Genomic DNA, 12,335 nt, shown 5'->3' on the forward strand with positions numbered 1-12,335 from the left:
ATCCCTAATCTGGCCCTGCCTACCCAAATACTTATATATCCTGTCTCTCAGAATACCTTCCAATAATTTACCCACGACTGACGTCAGGCTCACCAGCCTATAATTTCCCAATTTATTCTTAGGGCCTTTCTTAAACAATGGAACAACATTAGCTATCCTCCAGTCCTCCGGCACCTCACCCACAGCTAAGAACTTTCTAAATATCTCTGCCAGGGCCCCTGCAATTTCTGCACTAGCCTCCCACAAGGTCCGAGGGGACATCTTGCCAAGCCCTGGGGATTTATCCACCCTAATTCACTTTAAAACAGCAAGCACCTCCTCTTCCGTAATCCGGATATGGTCCATGACCTCACTACTATTTTTCCTCAGTTCTCTAGACTCTGTGTATGTCTCCTGAGTAAACACAGATGCAAAAAATCCAATTTAAAATCTTCCCCATCTCTTTTGGCTCCACGCATAGATGACCACACTGATCTTCAAGAGGACCACTATAGTTATAGAAACCCTTCGGATTCTCTTTCACCTTGTCCACCAGAACAACCTCATGTCCTCTTTTAGCCCTCCTGATTTCTCTCCTAAATGTTCTCTTGCATTTCTTATACTCCTCAAGTGCCTCATTTGATCCTAACTGCCTATACTGTATCTGATATGCACCTCCTTCTTTTTCTTTACTGGAGCCTCAATATCCCTTGATAACCAAGGTTCCCTTATTTTTATAAGGTTTTCAATAACTTTTCACACAGGAGATTGGTGAACATGGAATTGGAATAATATACTAGTGTGAATTGAAAGTTGGTTAACAGATATATAAAGAAAGTAGGAATAAACAGGTCCTTCTCAGATTGGCAGGCTTTGACCACTGGGGTAACATAGGGATTGTTGCTTGGACTCCAGCAATCTATAATAACAATTTAGTTGATGGGACCAAATGTATTCCAAGTGTGCTGATGACAAGGATGCAAAGCAACATCAAGGGGATATAGACAAACTGAGTGAGTTGATGATTACATGGGAGATGGAGTAAAATGTGGATTATTACCTGTTGGTGAAAAAAAACAGAATTGCAGAATATGTTTTAAATGGTCAGAGACTGGGAAGTGTTGATATTCAAAGCAATCTAGGGGTCCTTGTTCATGAGTTATTGAAAGCCAGAATGCAGCACAGGAGCAATTAGGAAGGCAAATGATATGTTGGCCTTCATTTCAAGAGGTTTTGAGTACAGGGCAAAGATGTCTTACTACAATTATATAGGGCCTTGGTGAGACCACATCTGAAGCATTATGTGCAATTTTGGTCTAATGACCTAGAAAAGGATATACTTGCTGTAGGGGAGTGCGTTGATAATTTACCAGACAGGTTCCCGGATTGAGAACTGATCATTTGAGGAAAAATTGTGTAGGCCAAGCTTCTGATCTCTAGAGTTTAGAAGAATAAGAGGTGACGCTGAAATGTACAAAATTCTTAAAAGGCTCAACAGAGTCAACTGGTTAAAGAGTTTAGATCTAGGGATTGTGTTTTCAAGATATTGGGCAGGCCATTTAGGACTGAAATTTCCTCACTCATAGATTGGTGATATTTTTGGAAATCTTTAAAACAGAAGTCAATGGAGGCTCAAGAGACTGCAGATGCTGGAATCTGGAGCAACACACAAAGCACTGGAGGAACTCAGTGGGTCAGGTAGCATCTATGAAGGGAAATGGACAGTTGATGCTTCCGGTTGAGGCTCTTCGTCTGAGTCATTGACCGTGTTTACAACAGATGCATAGATTATTGGAGCGACAAACAAAAGACACTGCAGATGCTGGAATCCGGAGCAACAAACAAAAATTATAGACTTTTGGAAATTAAAGGAATCAAGGGATATAGAGATTCTGCAGGAAATTGGTATCTTGGGTTGATCTTGTTGAACGGTGAGACAGACTCCAGTGGCCAAATGGCCTCCTCCTGGCTCCCACTTTGGCGCTGGAATTGGTTTGTTATTATCACTCACTGAGCTACAGTGAAAAACTTGTCTTGCAAACCATTCATACAGGTCAATTCATTACAACAGTGCATTGAGGTAATATGAGGTAAAACCATAACAGAATGCAGAATAAGAGGTAACAGCTACAGAGAAAGTGCAGTGCAGGCAGGCAATAAGATGTAAGGTCACATTCTTCATGTATTCACATTCTTCCCTGTCAGCCTTTCTCTAAGCCACCTCTTTCTCCCCAGCCTCCCATTTCTTTTCAGTGTTTTCCCTCAGCCCCTTCCCATTCCCTCCTTACAGTTACCTGTCCTCCCGACGGAGCTCAGGTGTGCTGAGGTGAGGGGCGGAGCAAAGGGGGCGGGCGCATTCCCCCCCTCAACCGGTCCTGCTCTCCCATTGGCTGAGCGTATCGGAGGAGGGGCGGGGATTGGGCGGTCGGGGCTGTCCGTCCCGGCGTGTTTGCCGCCTCGCGCCGCGGCGGTTGTGCGCCCCAGTCGCGAGCCGCGGCTCGAGGATGGCTGACGCGTGCGCGGAAGGTGCCGGACGGAGTGAAGAGCAAGGTCGAGTGGCAGCAGCGGGCAGTGCGCGCAGGGGCGCGCTGAGGGAAGAGGCTGGGGTGCTGCTGCCGCCGCCGGACCGGGCGTGAGAGCAAGCGAGCGATCGTGTTTGGGAGCGGGGGAAACCGAGCAGGAATGGCCGATCCCTTACGCCGGACTTTGTTCGCCAAGCTGAGGGGGAAGAAGCCCAAGAAGACGGCGAACGGCGGCTCGAGGAGCCACGAAGGTAAAGCGAAGCTTCTTCACCAACGGCGGCGGCGACGACAACAACAGTTCCAGGCCGGGCCCCGGGGGGTTGGGTTAGGGGGTTCGGGGGGCGGCAGTCGGGGCTCCCCGGTGCCAGCCGGAGGAGAGGATGAGAGGCGAAGCGTGTGTGAGGGCCTGGCCGGCCGAGGGCCGCCGGACCGCGGCCTGGCCGACGACGGTGACGACGATTACTATGACAACCAGCGGCCGCGGGCCTGCGGGTCTGGGCGGCCGGAGCTCCCCGTCTCCGCCGCTTCGCCGTGCCGCAGCGGCGGCGGCAGGGAGAGTGCCCGGGAGAAGGAGAGGCTGAGGAGCCAGCTGCAAGAAGCCTATTACCTGCTCCACGCCATGCACGACATGCCCATGGACAACCCGGCGGCCACCGCCTCTCCCCGGGACACTGTCCATTCGCCTTCGCCAGCCCGGGCCTCCTCCGGACAGCTCTCCGGTTGCCTGCCTCCTCCCCCGAGAGAAGTCGCCAGCCAGAGCACGGCAGCCCTCAGCCCGCTGCCCAGACCCCCTCTGCAGCGGTCAGTGAGCGACGGGGTCATTGACTACGTCTCCCTTCTCGCTGACCGGCCAGAGCCGAGGGTGCACGGCCAGGGCCAGCCCTCCAGCCAGGCTGGGAGCTCGCCCCTCGGCCACTCACCCGCAGCTGACGCTCCAGTGTGTGCGGAGGATGTAACCCAGCCTTCAGAAAGTGGTCTGATGCTGAATGACGCTAGCTTTAAGGTGGATAAGTTGGGGGGGTCCATTGACGGGGTCTGTGGATCGTATGACAAGCAAGATGGTAGGCAGGGCTGTTCTTTAAAACCACCTGCAGTGACGGTCAACAAAATGCAAGAATGGATGCACAGAGGGCGCATGCTGTCCTTGGAGATGAAAGAGCGTATTAGTGGGTCCGTAAAAGTCAGTATGCCATCTGGTCCATTGCCAGGTCAGGCAACCAGCAAAGTAGAAGTACAGAAGGCAAGTTTCCCTGTGGCTGTCAGAGTGCAAGGAAACAAAACGGCATCTTCCCCTACCAGCCAAAGGGTTTTGCTGACAGGTAGGCAGTTGCTGTGGCAACTGGATCGCTCCTTCACTGGGACTCGTGCATGGGTTTGTCTTAAAGCATCCAGCTGGTGTCTTGCTCTCCAGAACGGGCTGTCTGGAAGTGGAATTCTGCCTCTGGTCTTTTGCTGATTTGATGAAGAATGCTGGTGGAGGTTCCTTTCTTAATGCTGAGTCTGAATTTTCAAGGGTGATAGACTGCTACTAACACTATATTACAAATTAACGCTATGAATGCAATATAGTCAATCTTTTAATAAAAAAGTATTTAAAATTAATTGGTTGGCAATTCATATTGTAAGTGCTGTATGGAGTTAGTTTTGAATTTGTTGCATAACTGTGATTGTAAATGCTTTTAGTGATGGTTATTAATTGGAAGTTTCATAAAAGTATGTATGTTAAAAGTTAGTGACACTGAAGATGGTGTTGTTTTCCTCAGTAGCAAAATGATCAAAGGTGTAATCAATAGTGCTATCAAGTGACATTTAGCAACAACCTTTTCACTAAAGCTCTGATTGGGTTTTGCCAAAGTTGCTTGGCTCCTGACTTCTACAACCTTAGTTCAAACATAGACAAAAGAGCTAAATTCCAGAGGTGACATGGGAGTAACTGCCCTTGACTCAAGGCAGCATTTGATGGAGTGTGGCATCAGGGAGCCTTGGCTACACTGGAGTTGGGGGAAACAATCTGCTGGTTGGAATTATAGCTAGCACAAAGGAAGATGGTTGGAGGTCAATCATCTCAGCCACAGGACATCCTTGCAGGAGTTCCTTGGGGTAGTGTGCAAGGCTCAACTATCTTCAGCTGCTCCACCAATGACCTTCCTTCATTCTTGTCAGAAGTAGGAATGTTCACTGCACGATGTTCTGCACCATTCGTGGCTCCTCAGATAATAAAGCAGACCACATCCAAATTCAGCAAGTCCGTGACTCCTCAGAGAATAAAGCAGACCACATCTAAATTCAGCAAGTCCGAGGCAATGTCCAGGCCTGGGCTGATAGGTGGCAAGTAACATTCATGCCAGACAATGGCAATATCCAAAAGTGAAAATCCAGCTATCACTCCCTGACATTCAATGGTGTTGGCTTCACTGAATTCCCCCACTATCAATCTCCTGGGGGTTACCATTGACCAGAAACTGAACTGAAGCAGCCATATACACATTGTGGCTACAAGAGCAGATCAGAGGCTAGGAATCCTGTGGTGAATGACTCACCACCTAACTCCCTAAAGCTTGTCCATCATCTGCATGGCTCAAGTTGGGAGTGTGATGGAATATTCTCCACTTGCCTGGATGAGTGAAGCTTTAACGACAGTCAAGAAGCTTGACACCATATAAAACATAGCAGCCCTCTTGATAAGATATCTTTATTAGTCACATGTACATTGAAACGCACAGTGAAATACATCTTTTGTGTAGTGTTCTGCGGGTAGCCCGTAAGTGTCGCCACACTTCTGGCGCCAACATAGCATGCCCACAACTTCCTAACCCGTATGTCTTTGGAATGTGGGAGGAAACCAGAGCACCCAGAGGAAACCTACACAGACACTAGGAGAACGTACAAACTCCTTACAGGCAGTGGCCGGAATTGCACCCCATCCTAAACCATTCACTTGCTTTGCCACTGATGCACAGTACTGGCAGTTTGTACTATCTACTGGATGCACTGCAGCAACTTGCCAAGACTCCTTGGGCACCATCTTCCAAACCTATCTCCTCTACAGCTAGGAGATAAGGGCAGCTAAAGCATGGGGAACACCACCCCCTGGAAGTTGCCCTTCAAGCCATACCCCATCCTGACTTGGAACTATATTGCTGTTCCTTCACTGTTGCTGGGTCAAAATCTTGGAACATTCTCCTTAACAGCATTGAGTGTACCCACACCTCACGAACTGCAGTGGTTGGTTCAAGAAGGCAGCTAACTAGCACCTTCTCAAGGGAAACTAGGGATGGGCAATGAAATGTTGCCTCAGCCTCTGAAGCCCACATCCTTTTAGTGAATATGTATGTTTTTATTAAAAATTCCAGTTTGTACCCTGATAAATGTATTCTTTCATGCCATCTTTATATATCTGGCAAATAAAGTGCTAAACCTTTGGGTTTGTTTGCAGTTTTTCTTTATATACTAAATGGTTAGTAATAATGTTCACACTTAATGATGGCATTGCTTTAATAGAGCTGTCAACTTCTTGCAAAGTAAAACATTAGTGAAAATATATTGGTTAATGCAATATAATTCCTAGTTATACCCGTTGAAGTTATATGGCTTCTTGTGATAAATGCAGGTTACTTAACTGCTTTCAGAAACTAAATTGAGAACTCCTGCCCTGATTTCCATTCTGACCTATTGTGTGGATTTTTTCAAAATTGTTATTGATCTTGTGTATAATTTTAAGCAGCTTCATTTACCTTACAAATCAGTCCAAATATTTATATAATTTGAAACATTGGAATTGAGCGTTATGGGAACTGGCACAGAAGTTGAGGCCAGCATAGATCAACTGTGATCATACTGAATGGCAGGGCAGGCTAGGAGGAACCAGGTGGCCTACTATTTTCTTGTGTTCTTGTAATGCTGAAAATTTAGAATTAACAAGGTTAAAATTTGAATCTTTTCAGATATTAAAATTCTAATTAAATGTGAGCTCGATCATGCTTGGACATGTCTTTTTAGGTTGTCATTAAATGGAATACTGTAGATATGGCAGGAGAAAAGAATTCTAAAATAGTTCACGTATGAGACTTGTTTATTTTGCCCCTTTTTTACTGCTGTTGATTGAGGTTCTAATATTTTCTTTGAGTGCTGTGCTGAAATATTGTGCATTGAACATGTCTTGCAAAACAAGTGATGATATGCTATTGATGTCTGACTTCTGATTTCCAGTACACAAATTAGGACTGAGTAGGCCATTTTGCTTCCAGAGTTTGCTCCACCATTCAATAAGACCATGGCTGATTTGATTGTAACAGCAACTCTGTATTCCAGTCTATTCCCAACCCTACCCCAGAAACTGTCTACTTGTCTCATGAGGAATCTATCTAATTCTGCTTTAAAAATTCAACGGCTCAGTTCCTCAAGGATACTATTTTTGATAGCTTCTAATTGGGTTAATATGATGAGAACTTTTAGTCTTTATGGGACTTGTGTTGTAGATTGTTGAATGAGTAATTGAAGATTAGTGTTCAAATGGAATATGGGTGGAATTATATCTGGCTGCCTTGTGGTTTTTTTGTTTAATTGGTTTATTATTGTCACATGTACAGAGATACAGTGGAGAAACTGTTTTGCATGCTATCCATAAGATCATTCCAAACATAAGTACATAGAGGTAGTACAAAGGGAAAAAGCAATAACAATGCAGAATATAGTGTTAGCTGCAGAGAGTGCAGTGTGGGTAGACAAATAAGGTGCAAGGGCCACCACAAGGTAGATTTGAGTTCATCTTTATTGTTCAAGAGTTTTGTAGCTGTGGGATAGAAGTTCTCCCTGAGCCTGGCGGTGTGTTTTCAAGCATTTGTATCTTCTGCCTGATGAAAGGGGGGAGAAGAGAGAATGTCTGGGATGGGAGAGGTTTTGATTATGTTAGCTGCTTTCCTGAGGCAGTGGGAAACATCTTGTTCTACCTTTTTAGAATTTCTGTTCCACCAGTGAATTATTTTTTTTCTCCCTCCCACAGTTTTCTTACATACCTTGCTGGTGGGGTCTGTTCCACAGTTTGTAGTTATGCAAATTTTCATATTTGACTACAGTGTATTAGGGTTTTAATATATGGATGTTTGCTAGAATTAGTCATAAGTTCTGTCTATTCCCTCAGTCTAGAATATTCATTGTAGTCCTTGACACTGGAGATAAAATTGGCCAGCCAAGCATGAGATTTGAATATTGTGCTGATGAAGAACTATGTAGTAAAAGCTCTGGCAAATTAACTTTGTTTCCTTTTTATAATTATGCTTGATTGACTTGATCTGGGGGAGCTGGGTGGGTGGAATGATCCAATTTACTCACTGCTTACTGAAAAGATTCATGTATTGAAATCTTGAGCAGAAGTGAAAACCTAGGAAGGTGGTGGTGGGAATCCTTTCAAATTGAAACTTGTGCCACTGCCCTTTTGGAGATCCTATTGGCCATTTCTAGTCTGTAAAAGTACTAGAACAAAAAGCTATTATTGATAGAATTTGATAATAGATTAGCTATGTTGTCTCAATTAGATGTAATTTTTCTCTGCAAAAATTTGCTTCTAAGTTAATATATTGAAGTATTATGCAAAATTCTACAATACCATTCTTCTTTGTATAACACCTTAAATATATAGTTCTGCATTCCAAATTTAGTCTGCACCATTTTATTCTTCCATTTGGGTCATTCCACAAAATAAGGTATTGTTAGTCAAAATTAGTGTGAGAATGTTGAATGTGGCAGATACATAATGTGCAGTACCATATGATTTGCCATTTACTATTTCCAGCAAGTATATAACAACAAATGGCACACTATGGGTCTGAAATAGAAAATGTTAGAATCATTTGGGTCATGCAGGGTCTTTGGAGAGAAGTGGTAATGTGTCAAGTTGATGATTTTTTTCATGACTTGTGTGTATAAAACATACAAAAGCAAAACTATTGAACCAAATTGTATTGTTTTTCCTATTGGGCTTCTGTAGGTTAACTATATTGACCTAAGTTTTTATTCCTTAAACTGTTTTTCTAGTTTGAGATTGGATTTCTGAAAACCAAACTTAAAACATCAAAAGTGTTTAGGAAGGAATATTTGAGCCATTAAAACATAACCTTTAATTTCAACTATGCAATTCTGGTTTTAGATCTTAAATTTAGTTTTAAGGTAATTTAACATTCTGTTAAGAAACTTGACAGTTATTTCAGTACTAAAGACTGGCCATGAGAAGAATTGCTAGCCTTGGGCACTGATTCCAGACATGTATATGGTCTGTTGACTCTGGTATGTGGAATATTTTGTGGAGGTTTCTTTAGTGAATGTATGTGTTCGTTAAATTACTTGTCTTGAGCCTCGAGGCACAAATTCCCTCCTTCGTTGTCGCATGTGGCCCCCCCCCCCCCAACCCCCAAAAATCTCCTTCCCTCAGCACAATCCAAAAATATAAATTGAACAGAGGAAATGGTATGCAATGTTAGGGTAATGGATGTTAATAAAAAATATTGTCTTCTGTATGAAAGATTTTCTGAGATATTAGCAGCTACTTAACTTAAAGTATTGCCCAGTAAAACCCTAACCCTAAAGCATGAATGGCTGGGAAGCTTGCAGTTGTGGACTTGATTTTAAAAAAAAGTGAGGTCATACCAAGTATTTTAGTTCTTGGATTAAATTGCTTTATGTTCAAGTGAAGTATTTCCTTTCTATCAACAAATGGAATTGAAAAAATCTTGAATCATGATCAGATCAAATTCAAAGTAATCACTTGCATATTTGAGGTACTGTTTATGAAATGCAGCAAGTATGACCTGTGTAAATAACTTGCCACTTCACTAATGACAACTGAGTTGTACCTGGGTGCACGTTTTAGTTACACTATTGACTGCATAGAGGAAGTATGTGGTGTTATGGTATGCCTAATAAATGCAACATGATCTGTGTGCTTAAATACAATGCCTATCAGCAATTGTGCATTGTCCAAAAAGACTGGAGCAAACATGGGCAAAAAGCTCACTTAATAGACTTCAGTGCAATGCCCAGAAGTTGATGCATGACTTCCAGGCTTTATTCTGGACCACTTCTCAATACCATTTATGTCTGGTTTGTCCTCCCTGAATGCATTGCCTCATACTTGTCAAATGGAATTCATTGACAATATTGCAGTCCAGTTTTTTTTATTTCTCCAGTATCAATTTTGATTGTTCTGTGAATGGCTAAATCATGGCTCCCAGATTTGGGTCCATGCATTGATATCTACCATCATAGTCTTGATCCCTGCAGCACACCACAGCAAATAGCTCACCAGTTACTAAGCACTTGGCCATCATTCTTGACTTCCTTCCACTGCCAATTTTGGTTCCAGCTTGTAGCTTTCCCTTGAACTTCATAAGGATTTGTTTTTTTTAAATATCGGTCCACAGATAGACATTAGCAAAGCCTTTGAAAGGTTCCATGCAGACTACATTATATGGAGTAACTGATCATATCCCTTCAAAATTTTTGTCAATGGACACAACCAATCCTTATCCTTGCTGACTGTCTTAGATGAACCTGTGCCTTTTTAAAGGATCTTGATACTACCCTTGAAGCTTTGCACCATCAACATTAGGCTGCCTGGCTTGTAATCGGTCTACCCTTTTCATTTTTGAGATGAGGCCAGCACAGTGCTTTTCACGAAAGAGGACTGGAAAATGATGATTTCCTGTTTGTTTTTATTCCTCGCAATGGTGTTTATCCAGGCCTGGTGACTTTATCAATGAAAAACATGATGATGCTGGAGGAACTCGGCAGGCCAGGCAGCATCTGTAGAGAGAAACAGGCAGTCAACATTTTGGGTCAGGACCCTTCTTCCGGATGAGATGGGAAAAGGGGAAGGCCCAATATATAGGAGGCTAAAGCAGAGCAGTGATGGGTGGACAAAAGGGGAAGGTGGGGTGGGCACAAGGTGGTGAGGGTAGATGCAGGTAAGAGATAGTGAAAGGCAGGTGTGAGAGGAGGGGAGAGCAGATCCACCAGGGGATGGGTCAAAGGAAAGGAGAAAAACAAAAGGGGGGATAGGAGAGAGAGAGAGTCTAGGAAAGGGAAGAAAAGAGGCATGGTTGGGAGGGGTGGGTGTGGGGATTACTTAGAGGGAGAATTCAATGTTCGTGCTGTTGGGCTGCAAGGTTCCAAGATGGAAAATGAGGAGCTGTTCCTCCAGTTTACACTTGAAATTGTCCTGGCAGTGGAGGAGGCCGAGGACTGACATGTCAATGGCAGTGTGGGAGGGAAAGTTGAAGTGACTGGCAACAGGGAGATGCAGATTGCAGTAATGGACAGAGCGCAGGTGTTCTGTGAAACAGTCACCTAGTCTGCATTTGGCCTCACCGATGTAGAGGCTGCCACATTCGGAGCACCGAATGCAGTAGATGATATTAAGGGAGATGCAGGTGAATCTGTCTCACCTGAAAGGACTGTTTGGGTCCTTGGATGGTAGTGGTGTAGAGGCAGGTGTTGCTGTGGTGGGGGCAGTGGAAAATTCCTGGGGTGGGGGGCGGGGGTGGAAGGAGGAGTGAACTAGAGAGTCACAGAGAGTGTGGTCCCTGCGACAGGCAGAAAGGGATGGGGAGGGGAAGATGTACTTGGTGGTGATGTCCTGTTGGAGGTGGCGGAGAATGACGTGTTGGATACATAGGCTGGTGGGATAAATGTAAGGACAAGGAGTCTGTCCCTGTTGGGTTTGGGAGAGGTGGAGGTGCAGAAAATGATAGAGATATGGGTGAGAGCTCTGACCACAGTCAAGGAAGCCCTAGTTAGAAAAGCAGTTGGACATCTCGGATATCCTGGAGTGGAAAGCCTCATGGGAGAAGATGAGGTGGAGAAATTGAGAAAAACGGATAGCATCCCCAGCCTGTCTCCTGTAAGGATGCTATCCCTTTTTTCTCTGCCATCTCCAATGGGACTCCACTACCAAGTACATCTTCCCCTCCATCCCCTTCTGCCTTCTGTAGGAACTGGTCTCTCTGTGACTCCCTAGTTCACTCCTTTCTTTTTTTTTTCCCCCTCACCCCCCACCTTGCAAAAGGTGCAACACCTGCCCCTACACCACCACCATCCAGGGACCCAAACAGTCCTTTCAGGTGAGACAGATTCACCTCCACCTCCCTTAATATCATCTACTGCATTCGGTGCTCCAAGTGTGGCCTCCTCTACATCGGTGAGGCCAAATGCAGACTGTGACTGTTTCACAGAACACCTGCAATCTGCATCTACCTGTCGCTGGTCACTTCAACTTCCCCTCCCACACAATCACAGATATCAGTCCTTGGTGTCCTCCACTGCCAAGAGAATTCCAAGCGCAAACTGGAGGAACAGCACCTTATTTTCTGTCTTGGAACCCTGCAGCCTAACAGCATGAGCATTGAATTCTCCCACTTTAAGTACCCCCCCCCCCCCACCACCACCATGCTGCTTCTCCTCTTCCCTTTCCTACTCTATCTCTTTTTTTTTTCCTTTCTCTCCAATCCTTTGACCCATCTCCCAGTGGATCTGCTCTCTTTCCCCCCCCCCCCCGCACCTGCCTGTCACTGTCTCTTACCTGCATCTACCTATCACCACCCCGTGCCCGCCCCACCTCCCCTCTTTGTCCACCCACCACTGCTCTGCTTTTCCCTCCTATATATTGGGCTTCCACTTTTCCTATCTTCAGTCCTGAAGAAGGGTCCTGACCCAAAACTGCCTGCTTTTCTCCACAGATGCTGCCTGACCTGCTGAGTTCCACCAGCATTGCATTTTTCATCTAAATTCCAGCATCTGCAGTCCTTTTTCTCTGATTTTTATTTACTTGTAAAGATGTAAATA

At 44.7% G+C, this 12,335-nt stretch overlaps 1 protein-coding gene across 4 annotated transcripts in view; it reads left to right on the plus strand.

The window, feature by feature from the left end:
• Positions 1–2,443: 2,443 nt before the first annotated feature.
• syde2 (synapse defective 1, Rho GTPase, homolog 2 (C. elegans)) overlaps positions 2,444–12,335 on the plus strand; it is a 100,130-nt gene continuing 90,238 nt past the window's right edge. For 2 of the 4 annotated variants that reach the window (XM_052013088.1, XM_052013092.1), the window contains exons 1-2: positions 2,478–2,752; positions 3,596–3,820. In XM_052013088.1, the coding sequence (XP_051869048.1) occupies positions 2,662–2,752; positions 3,596–3,820 (316 nt within the window). In that variant the 5' untranslated portion in view covers positions 2,478–2,661. Of the gene's footprint in view, positions 2,753–3,595; positions 3,821–12,335 lie in introns of all 4 variants that reach the window. The other 2 variants (XM_052013089.1, XM_052013090.1) reach the window with 2 other exon arrangements.

This window comes from Pristis pectinata, chromosome 3 (genome assembly GCF_009764475.1).
Source record: "Pristis pectinata isolate sPriPec2 chromosome 3, sPriPec2.1.pri, whole genome shotgun sequence".
Lineage (NCBI taxonomy): Eukaryota > Metazoa > Chordata > Chondrichthyes > Rhinopristiformes > Pristidae > Pristis > Pristis pectinata.